Source organism: Somniosus microcephalus, unplaced genomic scaffold (assembly GCF_052327205.1).
Source record: "Somniosus microcephalus isolate GS21.2 unplaced genomic scaffold, FLI_Smic_1.0 unresolved_chr6, whole genome shotgun sequence".
Taxonomy (NCBI): domain Eukaryota; kingdom Metazoa; phylum Chordata; class Chondrichthyes; order Squaliformes; family Somniosidae; genus Somniosus; species Somniosus microcephalus.
Window position 1 is genome coordinate 12,460,309 of NW_028225184.1, and position 20,703 is coordinate 12,481,011.

The 20,703-nt window shown below is 55.6% G+C and overlaps 1 protein-coding gene across 1 annotated transcript in view; it reads left to right on the top strand.

Annotated features, from left to right (window-relative positions):
* Positions 1 to 20,703, top strand: part of LOC147087080 (sodium/potassium-transporting ATPase subunit alpha-2-like) — an 82,144-nt gene that overhangs the window by 53,735 nt on the left and 7,706 nt on the right. Inside the window, exons 6-13 of the mRNA XM_085978037.1 lie at positions 4 to 54; positions 9,922 to 10,114; positions 11,336 to 11,511; positions 11,626 to 11,762; positions 16,024 to 16,174; positions 17,007 to 17,175; positions 17,497 to 17,651; positions 17,957 to 18,106. Of these exons, the coding sequence (XP_085834163.1) occupies positions 4 to 54; positions 9,922 to 10,114; positions 11,336 to 11,511; positions 11,626 to 11,762; positions 16,024 to 16,174; positions 17,007 to 17,175; positions 17,497 to 17,651; positions 17,957 to 18,106 (1,182 nt within the window). The remainder of the gene's footprint in view (positions 1 to 3; positions 55 to 9,921; positions 10,115 to 11,335; positions 11,512 to 11,625; positions 11,763 to 16,023; positions 16,175 to 17,006; positions 17,176 to 17,496; positions 17,652 to 17,956; positions 18,107 to 20,703) is intronic.

The window sequence follows — 20,703 nt, forward strand, 5'->3', positions numbered from 1 at the left end:
AAGGAACCCCACAAAATCAACGAGATCCCGTTCAACTCCACCAACAAGTACCAGGTAGGCCTCAAGTGCCCGCCACGGAAACCCGGGCCTAGTCCCTGCAACACAAAGCCTTACCTGGAGTTGAACGTGTTTTTGCTTAGAATTACACAGGATTACATCGGAAATACGCCACACAAGCAGGCCAATTCGGCCCAACCAGTCTACACCGGTGTTTATTCTCCACTCGGGCCTCCTCCTGTCGTTCCTCATCTCACCCTATCACCATAACCCTCTAAACCCCTTCTCCCTCGTGTTTATCCAGCTTCCCTTAAATCCATCTGTGGTATTCGCCTCGACCACTCCCTGTGGTAGTGAGTTCCACATTCTCACCACTCTCTGGGTAAAGAAGTTTCTCCTGAATTCCCTATTGGATTTCTTGGTGACTATCTTCTATTGATGGCCTCTAGTTACGCTCTTCCCCACAAGTGGAAACGTTCTCTCTGTATCCACTCTATCAGAACCTTTCATCGTCTTAAAGACCTCGATCAGGTCACCCTGCAGCCTTCTCTTCTCAAGGGAAAAGAGACCCAGCCTGTTCGTTCTTTCCTGATAGGTATACCCTCGCAGTTCTGGTATCATCCTTGTAATCTTCTCTACACCCTCTCCAGTGCCTCTATGTCCTTTTTTATAATATGGTGAGAGAACTGTGCGCAGTGCTACAAGTGTGGTCTAACCGAGGTAGATGTAGACCAGAACGGTGCACAGTGCTCCAAGTGTGGTCTAACCGAGGTAGATGTAGACCAGAACGGTGCACAGTGCTCCAAGTGTGGTCTAACCAAGGTACATGGAGACCAGAACGGTGCACAGTGCTCCAAGTGTGGTCTAACCAAGGTACATGGAGACCAGAACGGTGCACAGTGCTACAAGTGTGGTCTAACCAAGGTACATGGAGACCAGAACAGTGCTCAGTGCTCCAAGTGTGGTCTAACCAAGGTACATGGAGACCAGAACGGTGCTCAGTGCTCCAAGTGTGGTCTAACCAAGGTACATGGAGACCAGAACTGTGCACAGTGCTCCCAGTGTGGTCTAACCAAGGGTACATGGAGACCAGAACTGTGCACAGTGCTCCAAGTGTGGTCTAACCAAGGTACATGGAGACCAGAACTGTGCACAGTGCTCCAAGTGTGGTCTAACCAAGGTACATGGAGACCAGAACTGTGCACAGTGCTCCAAGTGTGGTCTAACCGAGGTAATAATTTTCCAAAACTCACTGGACTCAGCAAAGGTCCCGGCAGATTGGAAAACTGCTAATGTAACACCCTTATTTAAAAAGGGTAGTAGGCAGAAGGCTGGAAACTATAGACCTGTTAGCCTAACATCTGTGGTTGGTAAAATGTTAGAGTCCATTATTAAGGAGACAGTAACGGGACATTTGGATAAACATAATTTAATAGGGCAAACTCAGCATGGTTTCATGAAGGGGAAGTCATGTTTAACAAATTTGCTTGAGTTTTTTGAGGAAGTAACATACAGGGTGGATAAAGGGGAACCAGTGGACATAGTGTATTTAGACTTCCAAAAGGCATTTGACAAGGTGCCACACAAAAGATTATTGCTCAAGATAAAAAATCACGGGATTGGGGGTAATATTCTGGCATGGGTGGAGGATTGGCTCTCTAACAGAAAGCAGAGAGTTGGGATAAATGGTTCGTTCTCAGATTGGCAACCAGTAACTAGTGGTGTTCCGCAGGGGTCAGTGCTGGGTCCCCAACTCTTTACAATCTATATTAACGATTTGGAGGAGGGGACCGAGTGTAACATATCAAAGTTTGCAGATGATACAAAGATGGGACGGAAAGTAGTGAGTGAGGAGGACATAAAAAACCTGCAAAGGGACATAGACAGGCTAAGTAAGTGGGCAGAGATTTGGCAGATGGAATACAATACTGGAAAGTGTGAAGTTATGCACTTTGGCAGGAAAAATCATAGAGCAAGTTATTATCTTAATGGCAAGAAACTGGAAAGTACTGTAGTACAAAGGGATCTGGGGGTCCTGGTGCACGAAACTCAAAAAGTTAGTATGCAGGTGCAGCAAGTGATCAAGAAGGCCAATGGAATGTTGGCTTTTATTGCTAGGGGGTTGGAATATAAAAACAGGGAGGTATTGCTGCAGCTGTACAAGGTATTGGTGAGGCCGCACCTGGAATACTGCATACAGTTTTGGTGTCCATACTTAAGAAAAGACATACTTGCTCTCGAGTCAGTGCAAAGAAGGTTCACTCGGTTAATCCCGGGGATGAGGGGGTGGTCATATGAGGAGCGGTTGAGTAGATTGGGACTCTACTCATTGGAGTTCAGAAGAATGAGAGGCGATCTTATTGAAACATATAAGATTGTGAAGGGGCTTGATCGGGTGGATGCGGTGAGGATGTTCCCAATGATGGGTGAAACTAGAACTAGGGGGCATAATCTTAAAATAAGGGGCTGCTCATTCAAAACTGAGATGAGGAGAAACTTCTTCACTCAGAGGGTGGTAGGTTTGTGGAATTTGCTGCCCCAGAAAGCTGTGGAAGCTACATCATTAAATAAATTTAAAACAGAAATAGATAGTTTCCTAGAAGTAAAGGGAATAAAGGGTTACGGGGAGCGGGCAGGAAATTGGACATGAGTCTGGGTTCGGAATGGTCATGGCCCTGTGGGTAGTGGAGCGGGCCCAGGGGCCGTGTAGCCTTGTTCTGCTCCTACTGTGTTCTAATTCTGTTAGATTTCAGGAGATGGTTTTATTCCTGTTCCTGGCTGGGGTGGAGATCGCCTTTACAGAAGGTAAGTACTGTAGAAAATATAGGGACAGAGTGATCTCCTGGAAGAATTTCGATCGCCTAGATGGGTCGGAGAGGAATTTCCCAGATTTTTTTCTCCCAAATTGGCCATTGGGTCTTTATCTGGTTTTTCGCCTCTCCCGGGAGATCACATGGGTTCGGGTGGGATGGAGACTGATAGAAGATTTGAGGTTAGGATCAGATCAGCCATGATCTTATTGAATGGTGGAGCGGGCTCGAGGGGCCGATTGGCCTACTCCTGCTCCTATTTCTTATGTTCTTATGTTCTTATGTAGACCAGAACTGTGCACAGTGCTCCAAGTGTGGTCTAACCGAGGTAGATGGAGACCAGAACTGTGCATGGTGCTCCAAGTGTGGTCTAACCAAGGGATATGGAGACCAGAACGGTGCACAGTGCTCCAAGTGTGGTCTAACCAAGGTGTATGGAGACCAGAACTGTGCACAGTGCTCCAAGTGTGGTCTAACCAAGGTATATGGAGACCAGAACTGTGCACAGTGCTCCAAGTGTGGTCCAACCAAGGTATATGGAGACCAGAACTGTGCCTGTTGCTCCAAGTGTGGTCTAACCAAGGTATATGGAGACCAGAACTGTGCACAGTGCTCCATGTGTGGTCTAACCAAGGTATGTGGAGACCAGAACTGTGCGCAGTGCTCCAAGTGTGGTCTAACCAAGGTATATGGAGACCAGAACTGTGCACAGTGCTCCAAGTGTGGTCTAACCAAGGTATATGGAGACCAGAACTGTGCACAGTGCTCCAAGTGTGGTCTAACCAAGGTATATGGAGACCAGAACTGTGCACAGTGCTCCAAGTGTGGTCTAACCAAGGTACATGGAGACCAGAACTGTGCACAGTGCTCCAAGTGTGGTCTAACCAAGGGATATGGAGACCAGAACTGTGCACAGTGCTCCAAGTGTGGCCTAACCAAGGTATATGGAGACCAGAACTGTGCACAGTGCTCCAAGTGTGGTCTAACCAAGGTATGTGGAGACCAGGACTGTGCACAGTGCTCCAAGTGTGGTCTAACCAAGGGATATGGAGACCAGAACTGTGCACAGTGCTCCAAGTGTGGTCTAACCAAGGTATATGGAGACCAGAACTGTGCGCAGTGCTCCAAGTGTGGTCTAACCGAGGTAGATGTAGACCAGAACAGTGCACAGTGCTCCAAGTGTGGTCTAACCAAGGTATATGGAGACCAGAACTGTGCGCAGTGCTCCAAGTGTGATCTAACCAAGGTATATGGAGACCAGAACTGTGCACAGTGCTCCAAGTGTGGTCTAACCAAGGTATATGGAGACCAGAACTGAGCACAGTGCTCCAAGTGTGGTCTAACCAAGGTATATGGAGACCAGAACTGTGCACAGTGCTCCAAGTGTGGTCTAACCAAGGTATATGGAGACCAGAACTGTGCACAGTGCTCCAAGTGTGGTCTAACCAAGGTATATGGAGACCAGAACTGTGCACAGTGCTCCCAGTGTGGTCTAACCAAGGTATATGGAGACCAGAACTGTGCACAGTGCTCCAAGTGTGGTCTAACCAAGGTATATGGAGACCAGAACTGTGCACAGTGCTCCAAGTGTGGTCTAACCAAGGTATATGGAGACCAGAACTGAGCACAGTGCTCCAAGTGTGGTCTAACCAAGGTATATGGAGACCAGAACTGTGCACAGTGCTCCAAGTGTGGTCCAACCAAGGTATATGGAGACCAGAACTGTGCACAGTGCTCCAAGTGTGGTCTAACCAAGGTATATGGAGACCAGAACTGTGCACGGTGCTCCCAGTGTGGTCTAACCAAGGTATATGGAGACCAGAACTGTGCACATTGCTCCAAGTGTGGTCTAACCAAGGTATATGGAGACCAGAACTGTGCACGGTGCTCCAAGTGTGGTCTAACCAAGGTATATGGAGACCAGAACTGTGCACAGTGCCCCAAGTGAGGTCTAACCAAGGTATATGGAGACTAGAACTGTGCACAGTGCTCCAAGTGCGGTCTAACCAAGGTATATGGAGACCAGAACTGGGCACAGTGCTCCAAGTGCGGTCTAACCAAGGTATATGGAGACCAGAACTGGGCACAGTGCTCCAAGTGCGGTCTAACCAAGGTATATGGAGACCAGAACTGTGCACAGTGCTCCAAGTGTGGTCTAACCAAGGTATATGGAGACCAGAACTGTGCACAGTGCTCCAAGTGTGGTCTAACCAAGGTATATGGAGACCAGAACTGTGCACGGTGCTCCAAGTGTGGTCTAACCAAGGTATATGGAGACCAGAACTGTGCACGGTGCTCCCAGTGTGGTCTAACCAAGGTAGATGGAGACCAGAACTGTGCACAGTGCTCCAAGTGTGGTCTAACCAAGGTATATGGAGACCAGAACTGTGCATAGTGCTCCAAGTGTGGTCTAACCAAGGTATGTGGAGACCAGAACTGTGCACAGTGCTCCAAGTGTGGTCTAACCAAGATATATGGAAACCAGAACTGTGCGCTGTGCTCCAAGTGTGGTCTAATCAAGGTATATGGAGACCAGAACTGTGCACGGTGCTCCAAGTGTGGTCTAACCAAGGTATATGGAGACCAGAACTGTGCACAGTGCTCCAAGTGTGGTCTAACCAAGGTATATGGAGACCAGAACTGTGCACGGTGCTCCAAGTGTGGTCTAACCAAGGGATATGGAGACCAGAACTGTGCACGGTGCTCCAAGTGTGGTCTAACCAAGGTATATGGAGACCAGAACTGTGCACAGTGCTCCAAGTGTGGTCTAACCAAGGTATATGGAGACCAGAACTGTGCACAGTGCTCCAAGTGTGGTCTACCCAAGGTATATGGAGACCAGAACGGTGCACAGTGCTCCAAGTGTGGTCTAACCAAGGTATATGGAGACCAGAACTGTGCGCAGTGCTCCAAGTGTGGTCTAACCAAGGTATATGGAGACCAGAACTGTGCACAATGCTCCAAGTGTGGTCTAACCCAGGTTCGATACGAGTTTAACATAACTACGCTACTTTTCAGTTCGATCCCTCTAGCAATGAACACTAGTGCTTGGTTTAGTTTTTAATGGCCTTATTGACCTGCGTTGATATTTTAGTGAGTTGTGTATCCGTAATCTCGCTGCTCCTCTACCCCATTCAGACTCCTATTTTGCAAGTAATAGTCGACCTCCTTATTTTTTTTACCAAAATGTACTGCCTCACCTTATCTGTGTTGGAATTCATTTGCCCATTCTGCAAGTTTATTAATGTAGCTTATAAAAACATGTGAATTAAGAGCAGGAGTAGGCCATTCGGCCCCTCGAGCCATTCAATGAGATCATGGCTGATCTTCTGCCTCAGATCCATTCACTGGCCTCCTCAGAGTTGACGCTCCTTCCCAATTCGGTGGCTTCGGCGTGTGGAGAAATTTAGAAATGTCTGGATGGTGTCTGGATCCAAAACTGGCTTAGTGGCAGGAGGCAGAGGGTGACGGTCGAAGGTTGTTTTTGTGACTGGAAGCCGCGGGGATCGGTGCTGGGTCCCTTTGCTGTTTGTCGTGTACATTAATGATTTAGATATGAATGTAGGAGGTATGATCAGTCATTATAAGCTGTCAGGGAACATAATAACTGGCTGTAAAAGCTTTTATAGATATGTGAAGAGAAAAAGATTGGTGAAGTCAAGCGTAGGTCCCTTGCAGTCAGAATCAGGGGAATTTATAATGGGGAACAAAGAAATGGCAGACCAATTAAATACATACTTTGGTTCTGTCTTCACAAAGGAGGACACAAATAACCTCCCAGAGATGTCGGGGAACTAATGACAGGGAGGAACTGATAGAAATCAGTATTTGCAGGGAAATGGTGTTAGGGAAATTGATGGGATTGAGGGCCGATAAATCCCCAGGGCCTGATAATCTACATCCTAGGGTACTTAAGGAAGTGGCCCTAGAGATAGTAGATGCATTGCTGGTCATCTTCCAAAATTCGATAGACTCTGGAACGGTACCCATGGATTGGAGGGTAGCTAATGTTAGCCCACTGTTCAAAAAGGGTGGTAGAGAGAAAACGGGGAATTACAGACCGGTAAGCCTGACATCGGTAGTGGGGAAAATGCTAGAGTCCATTATAAAAGATGTAATAGCAGAGCACTTGGAAAACAGTGACAGGATCGGACAAAGTCAACATGGATTTACAAAAGGTAAATCATGCTTGACTAATCTACTGGAATTTTTTGAGGATGTAACTGGTAAAATAGATAAGGGAGAACCAGTGGATGTGGTGTATTTGGACTTTCAGAAGGCTTTCGATAAGGTCCCGCATAAGAGATTAGCGTGCAAAATTAAGGCACATGGGATTGGGGGCAAGGTATTGACTTGGATAGAGAACTGGTTGGCAGACAGAAAGCAGAGAGTTGGAATAAACGGGTCTTTTTCCGAGTGGCAGGCAGTGACTAGTGGGGTACCGCAGGGATCGGTCCTTGGACCCCAGCTATTCACAATATATATTAATGATCTAGACAAGGGAACTAGATGTAATATCTCCAAGTTTGCAGACGACACAAAGCTGGGTGGGCGTGTGTGCTGTGAGGAGGATGTAGAGAAACTCCAGTATGATTTGGACAGGTTGGGTGATTGGGCAGATGCAGTATAACATGGATAAATGCGAGGTTATCCACTTTGGTGGCAAAAAACAGGAAGGCAGATTATTATTTGAATGGCAATAGATTGGGAGAAGGGGAAGTGCAACGAGACCTGGGTGTCCTTGTGCACCAGTCGCTGAAGGTAAGCATGCAGGTGCAGCAGGCGGTTAAGAAGGCAAATGGTATGTTGGCCTTCGTAGCGAGAGGATTCGAGTACAGGAACAAGGATGTCTTGCTGCAGTTGTACAGGGCCTTGGTGAGACCACACCTTGAGTATTGTGTGCAGTTTTGGTCGCCTTACCTGAGGAAGGACGTTCTTGCCATGGAAGGAGTGCAGCGAAGATTCACCAGACTGATACCTGGGATGGCAGGAATGACGTATGAGGAGAGATTGGGTCGATTGGGCTTATACTCGCTGGAGTTTAGAAGAATGAGAGGGGATCTCATCGAAACTTATAAAATTCTAACAGGACTAGACAGACTAGATGCAGGAAGGATGTTCCCGATGGCAGGGGAGTCCAGAACCAGGGGTCACAGTCTAAGGATACGGGGTAAGCCATTTAGGACAGAGATGAGGAGGAATTTCTTCACCCAGAGAGTGGTGAACCTGTGGAATTCTCTACCACAGAAGGCAGTAGAGGCCAATTCATTAAATATATTCAAGAAGGAGTTAGATATATTTCTTAAGGCTCAAGGGATATGGGGAGAAGGCAGGGACAGGGTACTGAATTTGGATGATCAGCCATGATCTCATTGAATGGCGGAGCAGGCTCGAGGGGCCGAATGGCCGACTCCTGGTCCTATCTTCTGTGTTTCTATCAGTAAGTTCGCTAACACCCTTTAGGGAAATAATCTGCGGTCTTTTACCCGGTCTGTGACTCCAGACCCACAGCACTGATCAGTAAGTTCGCAGGTGACACGACAATTGGTGGGGTGGTAAATAGCGAGGAGGGAAGCTTCAGGCTACAGGACGATATAGACGGGTTGGTCAGATGGGCAGAGCAGTGGCAAATGGAGTTTAACCCTGAAAAGTGTGAGGTGATGCATTTTGGGAGGACTAACAAGGCAAGGGAATACCCAATGAGTGGTAAGACTCTAGGAAGGTCAGAGGATCAGCGGGACCTTGGTACATAGATCCCTGAAGGCAGCAGGACAGGTAGATAAGGTGGTTAAGAAGGCATATGGGATACTTGCCTTCATTAGCCGAGGCATAGAATATAAGAGCAGGGAGGTTATGATGGAGCTGCACACAACGCTGGTGAGGCCACAGCTGGAATACTGTGTGCAGTTCTGGTCGCCACACTATGGGAAGGATGTGATTGCATTGGAGAGGGTGCAGAGGAGATTCACCAGGATGTTAGCTGGGCTGGAGCGTTTCAGCTATGAGAAGAAACACAGAAGATAGGAGCAGGAGTAGGCCATTCGGCCCCTCGAGCCCGCTCCGCCATTCAATGCGATCATGGTTGATCATCCAATTTCAGTACCCGGTCCCTGCTTTCTCCCCATATCCCTTGATCCCCTTTAGCCTTCAGAAATATATCTAACTCCTTCTTGAATATATTTAATGAATTGGCCTCCACCGTCCTCTGTGGTAGAGAATTCCACAGGTTCACCACTCTCTGGGTGAAGAAATTCCTCCTCATCTCAGTCCTAAATGGCTTACCCCTTATCCTTAGACTGTGACCCCTGGTTCTGGACTCCCCGCCATCGGGAACATCCTTCCTGCATCTAGTCTGTCTAGTCCTGTTAGAATTTTATAAGTTTCAATGAGATCCCCTCTCAATCTACTAAACTTCAGCGAGTATAAGCCCAATCGACCCAATCTCTCCTCATACGTCATTCCTGCCATCCCAGGTATCAGTCTGGTGAATCTTTGCTGAACTCCTGGACAGGCTGGGGTTGTTTTCCTTAGAGCAGAGAAGGCTGAGGGGGGACCTGATTGAGGTGTACAAAATTCTGAGGGGCATAGATAGGGTAGATAGAAAGGAACTTTTCCCCTTTAGTAGAGGGGTCAATAACCAGGGGGCATAGTTTCAAGGTAAGCGGCAGGAGGTTTAGAGGGGATTTGAGGACAAACTTTTTCACCCAGAGGGTGGTTGGAATCTGGAACTCACTGCCTGAAAGGGTGGTCGAGGCAGGAACCCTCACAACATTCAAGAAGCATTTAGATGAGCACTTGAAACACCACAGCATACAAGGCTACGGACCAAGTGCTGGAAAATGGGATTAGATTAGACAGGGCTTGATGGCCGGCGTGGACACGATGGGCTCAGTCCTGACTCCGGGGAGATGGGTCTGGTGGAAGGGACCTCGCTCCCGCTGTTGGCCTGCGGAGGACACGAAGGATTCAGAGACTGAAGGGTGATGGTGCCGGGCAGACGTCGGGCTGGGAAAAGGAAGTGGAGGAGAGGAGAGGAGGGGAGGGGAGAGTGGAAGAGAGGAGGGGAGGAGAGGGAAGCTATCTCAGTAACGCTCCTCTTCCCTTCCTTGGCCAGCTCTCGGTCCACACCGTGGACGGCGGGGAGGAGCAGGGTCACCTCCTGGTGATGAAAGGAGCCCCGGAGAGAATCCTCGACCGCTGCGCCACCATCCTGCTCCACGGAAAGGAGTCCCCGCTGGACCAGGAGATGAAGGAGGCTTTCCAGAACGCGTACCTGGAGCTCGGCGGGCTGGGCGAGCGCGTCCTGGGTGAGTGGGAATGTGGATCCTGGTTTCTGGGCCCTGGGCAGTCGCTCAGGGCTCAAGGCTCGAGGGTGAACCGTCGTTGGCTATTCAGCAATGGAGGGCGTCGCCCAGCCCAGGCTGGGTTAGCAGAGCACAGGCCCGGGGGGTGGGGTGGGGGGGAGGGTGTGTGTGCGGACGTCTGGGATCTTGCTGTGCATGTGTGTCGGGGCTCAGTACCCCACCCCGGTGGGAGGGTGGGATGGAACCTGGAACCTAGCTGTGCGACCTTGAGAGGGTGGGGGGGCTCAGGTGGTCTGTGCAACCCGGCGGGAGGGCCCCATCCTGGGATTTTGCTGTGCGCTTCGGTGTGGGGCTCGGGGGGCCGCACGCCCTGGAGGGAGGGCTGCACCGTGGGATCTTGCTGTGTGTATGAGGGGGCTCAGTACCGGGGGGGGTGCTGTGGCATGCACCCTGGGCACTTGCTGTACGTGTGTGTGTGTGGGGAGGGGTGGTTCAGTACGACAATATGGGGCTCAGGACCGCACACCCCGGTGGGAATGCAGGATGCATCCTGGGATCTTGCTGTGGGCTTGTGTGCATGGGGCTCAGGACCGGACCCCGATGGGACTGTGGTATGCACCCTGGGATCTTGCTGTGCGCGGTGCTCAGGGCCGCACACCCCGGTGGGGCTGTGGTATGCCCCCTGGGATCTTGCTGTGCGCTTGTGCGTGGTGCTCAGGAGCGCACACCCCAGTGGGCCTGTGGTATGCCCCCTGGGATCTTGCTGTGCGCTTGTGCGTGGTGCTCAGGAGCGCACACCCCAGTGGGCCTGTGGTATGCCCCCTGGGATCTTGCGGTGCGCTTGTGTGCGTGTGGAGCTCAGGACCGCACACCCCGGTGGGCCTGTGGTATGCCCCCTGGGATCTTGCGGTGCGCTTGTGTGCGTGTGGAGCTCAGGACCGCACACCCCGGTGGGCCTGTGTTATGCCCCCTGGGATCTTGCTGTGTGCTTGTGAGTGGGGCTCAGGAGCGCACACCCCGGTGGGCCTGTGTTATGCCCCCCTGGGATCTTGCTGTGCGCTTGTTTTATGGGGCTCAGGACCGGACCCCGATGAGACTGTGGTATGCATTCTGGGATCTTGCTGTGCGCTTGTGAGTGGAGCTCAGGACCGGCCTCCCCGATGGGACAGTGGGATGTAACCGTGTCTCTCCCCACCCCCCACCCCTCCCTCTCTCTCCCTCCAGGGTTTTGTCATCTGGCTCTCCCGGTTGAGCAGTTCCCCCTGGGCTTCAATTTTGACATGGAGGAGGTCAACTTCCCAACGCAGAACCTCTGCTTCATTGGCCTGATGTCCATGATCGACCCTCCGCGGGCGGCCGTTCCCGACGCGGTGGGCAAGTGCCGGAGCGCCGGGATTAAGGTAAGAGATCTCTTCGTCGACCTCAACATGGTCCCAGATCCCACCTCCTGCCCCGCCAGGGTGCAGGGTCAGGTGGACCGCGAAGCCCTAACCACCTCACGCCTTCCTCCGCAGGTCATCATGGTGACGGGCGATCATCCCATCACGGCCAAGGCCATCGCGAAGGGTGTGGGGATCATCTCGGAAGGCACCGAGACTGTGGAGGACATTGCACTAAGACTAAACATTCCCATCAGCCAAGTCAACCCCAGGTAAGGGCAAGACACGAGCCACGAGGGGAGGACAGCACGGGGTTAGATACAGAGTGAAGCTCCCTCTACACTGTCCCATCAAACACTCCCAGGGCAGGTACAGCACGGGGTTAGATACAGAGTAAAGCTCCCTCTACACTGTCCCCATCAAACACTCCCAGGGCAGGTACAGCACGGGTTAGATACAGAGTAAAGCTCCCTCTACACTGTCCCATCAAACACTCCCAGGGCAGGTACAGCACGGGGTTAGATACAGAGTAAAGCTCCCTCTACACTGTCCCATCAAACACTCCCAGGGCAGGTACAGCACGGGGTTAGATACAGAGTAAAGCTCCCTCTACACTGTCCCAAACACTCCCAGGGCAGGTACAGCACGGGTTGGATACAGAGTAAAGCTCCCTCTACAATGTCCCATCAAACACTCCCAAGGCAGGTACAGCACGGGTTAGATACAGAGTAAAGCTCCCTCTACACTGTCCCATCAAACACTCCCAGGGCAGGTACAGCACGGGTTAGATACAGAGTAAAGCTCCCTCTACACTGTCCCATCAAACACTCCCAGGGCAGGTACAGCACGGGGTTAGATACAGAGTAAATCTCCCTCGACACTGTCCCATCAAACACTCCCAGGGCAGGTACAGCACGGGGTTAGATACAGAGTAAAACTGTCTCTAAAATGTTGCACACTTTGGAGGTGAGGAGTCCCATGGTTTGGGAGGTGAGGAGATCAATTTTGGGGGGTGAGGAGATCACAGTTTAGGGGGTGAGGAGATCACAGTTTGGGGGGTGAGGAGATCACAGTTTGGGGGGTGAGGAGATCACAGTTTGGGGGGTGAGGAGATCACAGTTTGGGAGGTGAGGAGATCACAGTTTGGGGGGTGAGGAGATCACAGTTTGGGGGGTGAGGAGATCACAGTTTGGGGGAGGTGTGGAGATCACAGTTTGGGGAGGTGAGGAGATCACAGTTTGGGAGGTGAGGAGATCAGTTTGGGGGGTGAGGAGATCACAGTTTGGGAGGTGAGGAGATCAATTTTGGGGGGTGAGGAGATCACAGTTTAGGGGGTGAGGAGATCACAGTTTGGGGGGTGAGGAGATCACAGTTTGGGGTGTGAGGAGATCACAGTTTGGGGGGTGAGGAGATCACAGTTTGGGGGGTGAGGAGATCACAGTTTGGGAGGTGAGGAGATCACAGTTTGGGGGGTGAGGAGATCACAGTTTGGGGGAGGTGTGGAGATCACAGTTTGGGGAGGTGAGGAGATCACAGTTTGGGAGGTGAGGAGATCACAGTTTGGAGGGTGAGGAGATCACAGTTTGGGGAGGTGAGGAGATCACAGTTTGGGAGGTGAGGAGATCACAGTTTGGGGAGGTGAGGAGATCACAGTTTGGGGAGATGAGGAGATCACAGTTTGGGGGATGAGGAGATCACAGTTTGGGGGGTGAGGAGATCACAGTTTGGGGAGATGAGGAGATCACAGTTTGGGGGAGTGAGGAGATCACAGTTTGGGGAGGTGAGGAGATCACAGTTTGGAAGGTGAGGAGATCACAGTTTGGGGGGTGAGGAGATCACAGTTTGGAAGGTGAGGAGATCACAGTTTGGGGGGTGAGGAGTCCCACAGTTTGGAAGGTGAGGAGATCACAGTTTGGGGAGGTGAGGAGTTCACAGTTTGGGGGGTGAGGAGATCACAGTTTGGGGGGTGAGGAGATCACAGTTTGGGGAGGTGAGGAGATCACAGTTTGGGGGGGTGAGGAGATCACAGTTTGGGGGTGAGGAGATCACAGTTTGGCGGGTGAGGAGTCCCACAGTTTGGGAGGTGAGGAGATCACAGTTTGGGGAGGTGAGGAGATCACAGTTTGGGGGGTGAGGAGATCACAGTTTGGGGGGTGAGGAGATCACAGTTTGGGGGGGTGAGGAGATCACCGTTTGGGGGGTGAGGAGATCACAGTTTGGGGAGGTGAGGAGATCACAGTTTGGGGGGTGAGGAGATCACAGTTTGGGAGGTGAGGAGATCACAGTTTGGGGGGTGAGGAGATCACCGTTTGGGGGTGAGGAGATCACAGTTTGGGGGGTGAGGAGATCACAGTTTGGGGGGTGAGGAGATCACAGTTTGCGGGGTGAGGAGATCACAGTTTGCGGGGTGAGGAGATCACAGTTTGCGGGGTGAGGAGATCACAGTTTGGGAGGTGAGGAGATCACAGTTTGGGGGGTGAGGAGATCACCGTTTGGGGGGTGAGGAGATCACAGTTTGGGGAGGTGAGGAGATCACAGTTTGGGGGGTGAGGAGATCACAGTTTGGGAGGTGAGGAGATCACAGTTTGGGGGGTGAGGAGATCACAGTTTGGGGGGTGAGGAGATCACAGTTTGCGGGGTGAGGAGATTACAGTTTACGGGGTGAGGAGATCACAGTTTGGGGAGTGAGGAGATCACAGTTTGGGAGGTGAGGAGATCACAGTTTGGGGGGTGAGGAGATCACAGTTTGGGGGGTGAGGAGATCACAGTTTGGGGGGTGAGGAGATCACAGTTTGGGGGGTGAGGAGATCACAGTTTGGGGGGTGAGGAGATCACAGTTTGGGGAGGTGAGGAGATCACAGTTTGGGGGGTGAGGAGATCACAGTTTGGGAGGTGAGGAGATCACAGTTTGGGGGGTGAGGAGATCACAGTTTGGGGGGTGAGGAGATCACAGTTTGCGGGGTGAGGAGATCACAGTTTACGGGGTGAGGAGATCACAGTTTGGGGAGTGAGGAGATCACAGTTTGGGAGGTGAGGAGATCACAGTTTGGGGGGTGAGGAGATCACAGTTTGGGGGGTGAGGAGATCACAGTTTGGGGGGTGAGGAGATCACAGTTTGGGGGGTGAGGAGATCACAGTTTGGGGGGTGAGGAGATCACAGTTTGGGGGGTGAGGAGATCACAGTTTGGGAGGTGAGGAGATCACAGTTTGGGGGTGAGGAGATCACAGTTTGGGGAGGTGAGGAGATCACAGTTTGGGGGGTGAGGAGATCACAGTTTGGGGGGTGAGGAGATCACAGTTTGGGGGGTGAGGAGATCACAGTTTGGGGCGTGAGGAGATCACAGTTTGGGGCGTGAGGAGATCACAGTTTGGGGGGTGAGGAGATCACAGTTTGGGGGGTGAGGAGATCACAGTTTGGGGAGGTGAGGAGATCACAGTTTGGGGGGTGAGGAGATCACAGTTTGGGAGGTGAGGAGATCACAGTTTGGGGAGGTGAGGAGATCACAGTTTGGGGGGTGAGGAGATCACAGTTTGGGGGGTGAGGAGATCACAGTTTGCGGGGTGAGGAGATCACAGTTTGCGGGGTGAGGAGATCACAGTTTGCGGGGTGAGGAGATCACAGTTTGCGGGGTGAGGAGATCACAGTTTGCGGGGTGAGGAGATCACAGTTTGCGGGGTGAGGAGATCACAGTTTGCGGGGTGAGGAGATCACAGTTTGCGGGGTGAGGAGATCACAGTTTGGGGAGTGAGGAGATCACAGTTTGGGGAGTGAGGAGATCACAGTTTGGGAGGTGAGGAGATCACAGTTTGGGGGGTGAGGAGATCACAGTTTGGGAGGTGAGGAGATCACAGTTTGGGAGGTGAGGAGATCACAGTTTGGGGGGTGAGGAGATCACAGTTTGGGGGGTGAGGAGATCACAGTTTGGGGGGTGAGGAGATCACAGTTGGGGGGTGAGGAGATCACAGTTTGGGGAGTGAGGAGATCACAGTTTGGGAGGTGAGGAGATCACAGTTTGGGGAGTGAGGAGATCACAGTTTGGGAGGTGAGGAGATCACAGTTTGGGAGGTGAGGAGATCACAGTTTGGGAGGTGAGGAGATCACAGTTTGGGAGGTGAGGAGATCACAGTTTGGGGGCTGAGGAGATCACAGTTTGGGGGGTGAGGAGATCACAGTTTGGGGGGTGAGGAGATCACAGTTTGGGGGGTGAGGAGATCACAGTTTGGGGGGTGAGGAGATCACAGTTTGGGGGGTGAGGAGATCACAGTTTGGGGGGTGAGGAGATCACAGTTTGGGGGGTGAGGAGATCACAGTTTGGGGGGTGAGGAGATCACAGTTTGGGGGGTGAGGAGATCACAGTTTGGGGGGTGAGGAGATCACAGTTTGGGAGGTGAGATCACAGTTTGCGGGGTGAGGAGATCACAGTTTGGGGAGGTGAGGAGATCACAGTTTGGGGGGTGAGGAGATCACAGTTTGGAAGGGTTCGATGTCAATTTGCTGAGACTGACCTCACTCTGCGAACTTTGCCCCCCCAGGGATGCCAAGGCGTGTGTGATTCATGGCTCGGACCTGAAGGACATGCTCCAGGAACAGCTTGACCAGATCCTGGCCAATCACACGGAGATTGTCTTCGCTCGGACTTCCCCACAGCAGAAGCTGATCATTGTGGAAGGCTGTCAGAGACAGGTGAGTGCAGTATCGCCCCTCCCATTACCCCCCCACCCCGTCTCTCTCCCTCCCCCTCACCCGCCCTCTGTCCTACTCCTCTCCCTCCCTCCCATCCCCTACACAGAAACTCTCCCCTGGACCTCTTGTCGAGTCTCGGGGCACTTGAACAGTATCCCCCTCCTCTCACCTCCTATCCCCTCTCCCCCAAACCCCTCCCCTCCAATTACCATCCCCTCCCCATCTTTCCTGAAGGGGCAGCCGCTATATAAATTTTATTATTCGTAATGTTAACTCAAAGTGTAGCATTCAAATTAAGAACAGACTGTAGGGCTTTATGATGGACGCTGAGTCGGTCTGCACCCCCATGACCCAATAGCTGCCCTTTCGATCGCACAATTCCACGGGAGGTGGAAGATTAAACAAAAACCTTTGTAGACACCACGTCTCCGTCCCGGCTTCCTGTTCATCCAGGCTTCCTGTTCCTCGCAGCTGGATGAGTGACACTCACCTGTGGCTTCAGCAGCAGAATAATACAGTGCGTGGGGTGGGGATTGAATCTCTTCACGGATTCTCCCCCCCTCCACCACAAGAAGTTACAGGCTAGCCCAGAACCAGCCTGAAACATACGGGCGGTTACCCTGACCCGCAGAGATCCCACAAGTTTTTTATTTACAAACGCAGCAATTGAACTCTGACTGTCCCGAGGTTGTCATTACTTAACAGCAGTCGGCCTCTGGCTGCCTCCGAGGAGGGCACAGACCCTCCTCAGTGGGAGGCAACGCCTGTGACCCTTCCTCCGACCGTCTTTTCTTGATGTATAACGTGACACGTTCTCTGCTCCTCTCCCCAGGGCGCCATCGTGGCGGTGACGGGAGACGGTGTCAATGACTCGCCCGCCCTGAAGAAGGCCGACATCGGTGTCGCCATGGGGATCTCCGGCTCCGACGTCTCCAAGCAGGCAGCCGACATGATCCTATTGGATGACAACTTTGCTTCCATCGTGACTGGCGTTGAAGAAGGTGCGGGAGGGGGAAGCAAGGGACAGGCGTGATCCTGTGTGTGTGGGTCTCAGTACCACCCTGGGCGATGGACTCGGGGATCTTCCTGTGCGTGTGTGTGTCGATGGACTCTAGGATCTTCCTGTGCGTGTGTGGGGCTCGATAGCACACCGGGCGATGAACCTTGGGATCTTCATGTGTGTGTGGGTCTCAGTACCGCACCGGGCGATGAGCCCTGGGATCTGTGTGTGTGTGTGTCAGTACCACAGGGGGCGATGAGCGCGTGTGTGTGTCACAGTAACACACTGGGGTTGATTTTCTGAACCATTTTGTTGACCACAGGTCGCCTGATCTTCGACAACCTGAAGAAGTCCATCGCTTACACTCTGACCAGTAACATCCCCGAGATCACCCCCTTCCTACTCTTCATTGTCGCCAACATCCCTCTCCCTCTCGGAACAGTCACCATCCTCTGCATAGACCTGGGCACCGATATGGTGAGTAATGTGAGAGAGCGACAGAGAAGAGAGGCGGAGACAGAGACAGGCAGAGGCAGAGAGGGGGACGCAGAGAGAGAGACAGACAGGGAGGCAGAGACGGACAGGGAGAGAAGAGAGACAGACAGAGACACAGCGACGGAGAGAGGGAGACAGAGACAGAGATGCAGAGAGAGAGACACAGACAGACAAGGAGAGAGGGAGCGAGAGACACAGAGCCAGAGCGAGACGGATCTGGAGGGGAATGGGATCGGGAGGGGATTGGATGGTGCAACAGTTACAGATCCTTATTCTCCAATCACCAGGTTCCTGCGATCTCATTGGCTTATGAAGCAGCAGAGAGTGACATCATGAAACGCCAACCTCGGAATCCGAAAACTGACAAACTGGTGAACGAGAAGCTGATCAGCATGGCGTACGGGCAAATCGGTGAGTGTGAGAGGGAGGGGGGGAGAGCGAGAGTCGAGAGGGAGGGGGGGAGCGCGAGAGGGAGGGGGGGAGCGCGAGAGGGAGGAGCGCGAGAGGGAGGGGGGAGCGGAGTCGAGGCGGGGGAGTCGAGGGGGGGGGGAGCGCGAGAGGGAGGAGCGCGAGAGGGAGGGGGGAGCGGAGTCGAGGGGGGGGGGGGAGCGCGAGGGGGGGGGGAGCGCGAGGGGGGGGGAGCGCGAGGGGGGGGGAGCGCGAGGGGGGGGGAGCGCGAGGGGGGGGGGAGCGCGAGGGGGGGGGAGCGCGAGGGGGGGGAGCGAGGGGGGGAGCGCGAGGGGGGGGAGCGCGAGGGGGGGGGAGCGCGAGGGGGGGGGAGCGCGAGGGGGGGGGGAGCGCGAGGGGGGGGGAGCGCGAGGGGGGGGGGAGCGCGAGGGGGGGGGGGAAGCGAGGGGGGGGGGGAAGCGAGGGGGGGGGAAGCGAGGGGGGGGGGAAGCGAGAGGGGGGGGGAGCGCGAGGGGGGGGGAGCGCGAGGGGGGGGGAGCGCGAGGGGGGGGGGAGCGCGAGGGGGGGGGAGCGCGAGGGGGGGGGAGCGCGAGGGGGGGGGAGCGCGAGGGGGGGGGAGCGCGAGAGGGGGGGGAGCGCGAGGGGGGGGAGCGCGAGGGGGGGGAGCGCGAGGGGGGGGAGCGCGAGGGGGGGGAGCGCGAGGGGGGGGGGAGGAGGCGGGGGGGAGTCGAGGGGGGGAATCGAGCGGGGGGGGCGGAGGGAGTCGGGGGGGGCGAGAGGGGGGGGAGCGCGAGGGGGGGGGGGAGCGCGAGAGGGGGGGGGGGGAGCGCGAGAGGGGGGGGGGAGCGCGAGAGGGGGGGGAGCGCGAGAGGGGGGAGCGCGAGAGGGGGGGAGCGCGAGAGGGGGGGAGCGCGAGAGGGGGGGAGCGCGAGAGGGGGGGGAGCGCGAGAGGGGGGGGGAGCGCGAGAGGGGGGGGAGCGCGAGGGGGGGGAGCGCGAGAGGGGGGGGAGCGCGAGAGGGGGGGGGGAGCGCGAGAGGGGGGGGGAGCGCGAGAGGGGGGGGGGAGCGCGAGAGGGGGGGGGGAGCGCGAGAGGGGGGGGAGCGCGAGAGGGGGGGGGAGCGCGAGAGGGGGGGGGAGCGCGAGAGGGGGGGAGCGCGAGAGGGGGGGGAGCGCGAGAGGGGGGGGAGCGCGAGAGGGGGGGGAGCGCGAGAGGGGGGGGAGCGCGAGAGGGGGGGGGGAGCGCGAGAGGGGGGGGGGGAGCGCGAGGGGGGGGGAGCGCGAGAGGGGGGGGGAGCGCGAGAGGGGGGGGGGAGCGCGAGGGGGGGGGGAGCGCGAGGGGGGGGGGCGAGGGGAGCGCGAGGGGGGGGGGGAGAGCGAGGGGGGGAGCGCGAGGGGGGGGGAGAGCGAGGGGGGGGAGAGCGAGGGGGGGGAGAGTCGAGGGGGGGGGAGAGTCGAGGGGGGGGGGGAGAGTCGAGGGGGGGGGGAGAGTCGAGGGGGGGGGAGAGTCGAGGGGGGGGGAGAGTCGAGGGGGGGGGAGAGTCGAGGGGGGGGGAGAGTCGAGGGGGGGGGGAGAGTCGAGGGGGGGGGGAGAGTCGAGGGGGGGGGGAGAGTCGAGGGGGGGGGAGAGTCGAGGGGGGGGGAGAGTCGAGGGGGGGGGGAGAGTCGAGGGGGGGGGAGAGTCGAGGGGGGGGGAGAGTCGAGGGGGGGGAGTCGAGGGGGGAGAGTCGAGGGGGGGGGAGAGTCGAGGGGGGGGAGAGTCGAGGGGGGGGGAGAGTCGAGGGGGGGGAGAGTCGAGGGGGGGGGAGAGTCGAGGGGGGGGGAGAGTCGAGGGGGGGGGAGAGTCGAGGGGGGGGGAGAGTCGAGGGGGGGGGAGAGTCGAGGGGGGGGAGAGTCGAGGGGGGGGGAGAGTCGAGGGGGGGGAGAGTCGAGGGGGGGGGAGAGTCGAGGGGGGGGGAGAGTCGAGGGGGGGGAGAGTCGAGGGGGGGGGGGAGAGTCGAGGGGGGGGGGAGAGTCGAGGGGGGGGGAGAGTCGAGGGGGGGGGAGAGTCGAGGGGGGGGAGAGTCGAGGGGGGGGGAGAGTCGAGGGGGGGGAGAGTCGAGGGGGGGGGAGAGTCGAGGGGGGGGAGAGTCGAGGGGGGGGAGAGTCGAGGGGGGGGGAGAGTCGAGGGGGGGGGGAGAGTCGAGGGGGGGGAGAGTCGAGGGGGGGGGAGAGTCGAGGGGGGGGGAGAGTCGAGGGGGGGGAGAGTCGAGGGGGGGGGAGAGTCGAGGGGGGGGGAGAGTCGAGGGGGGGGGAGAGTCGAGGGGGGGGAGAGTCGAGGGGGGGGGAGAGTCGAGGGGGGGGGAGAGTCGAGGGGGGGGGGAGAGTCGAGGGGGGGGGAGAGTCGAGGGGGGGGAGAGTCGAGGGGGGGGGAGAGTCGAGGGGGGGGGAGAGTCGAGGGGGGGGGAGAGTCGAGGGGGAGGAGAGTCGAGGGGGGGGAGAGTCGAGGGGGGGGGAGAGTCGAGGGGGGGGAGAGTCGAGGGGGGGGAGTCGAGGGGGGGGGGAGAGTCGAGGGGGGGGGGGAGAGTCGAGGGGGGGGGGGGAGAGTCGAGGGGGGGGAGAGTCGAGGGGGGGGGAGAGTCGAGGGGG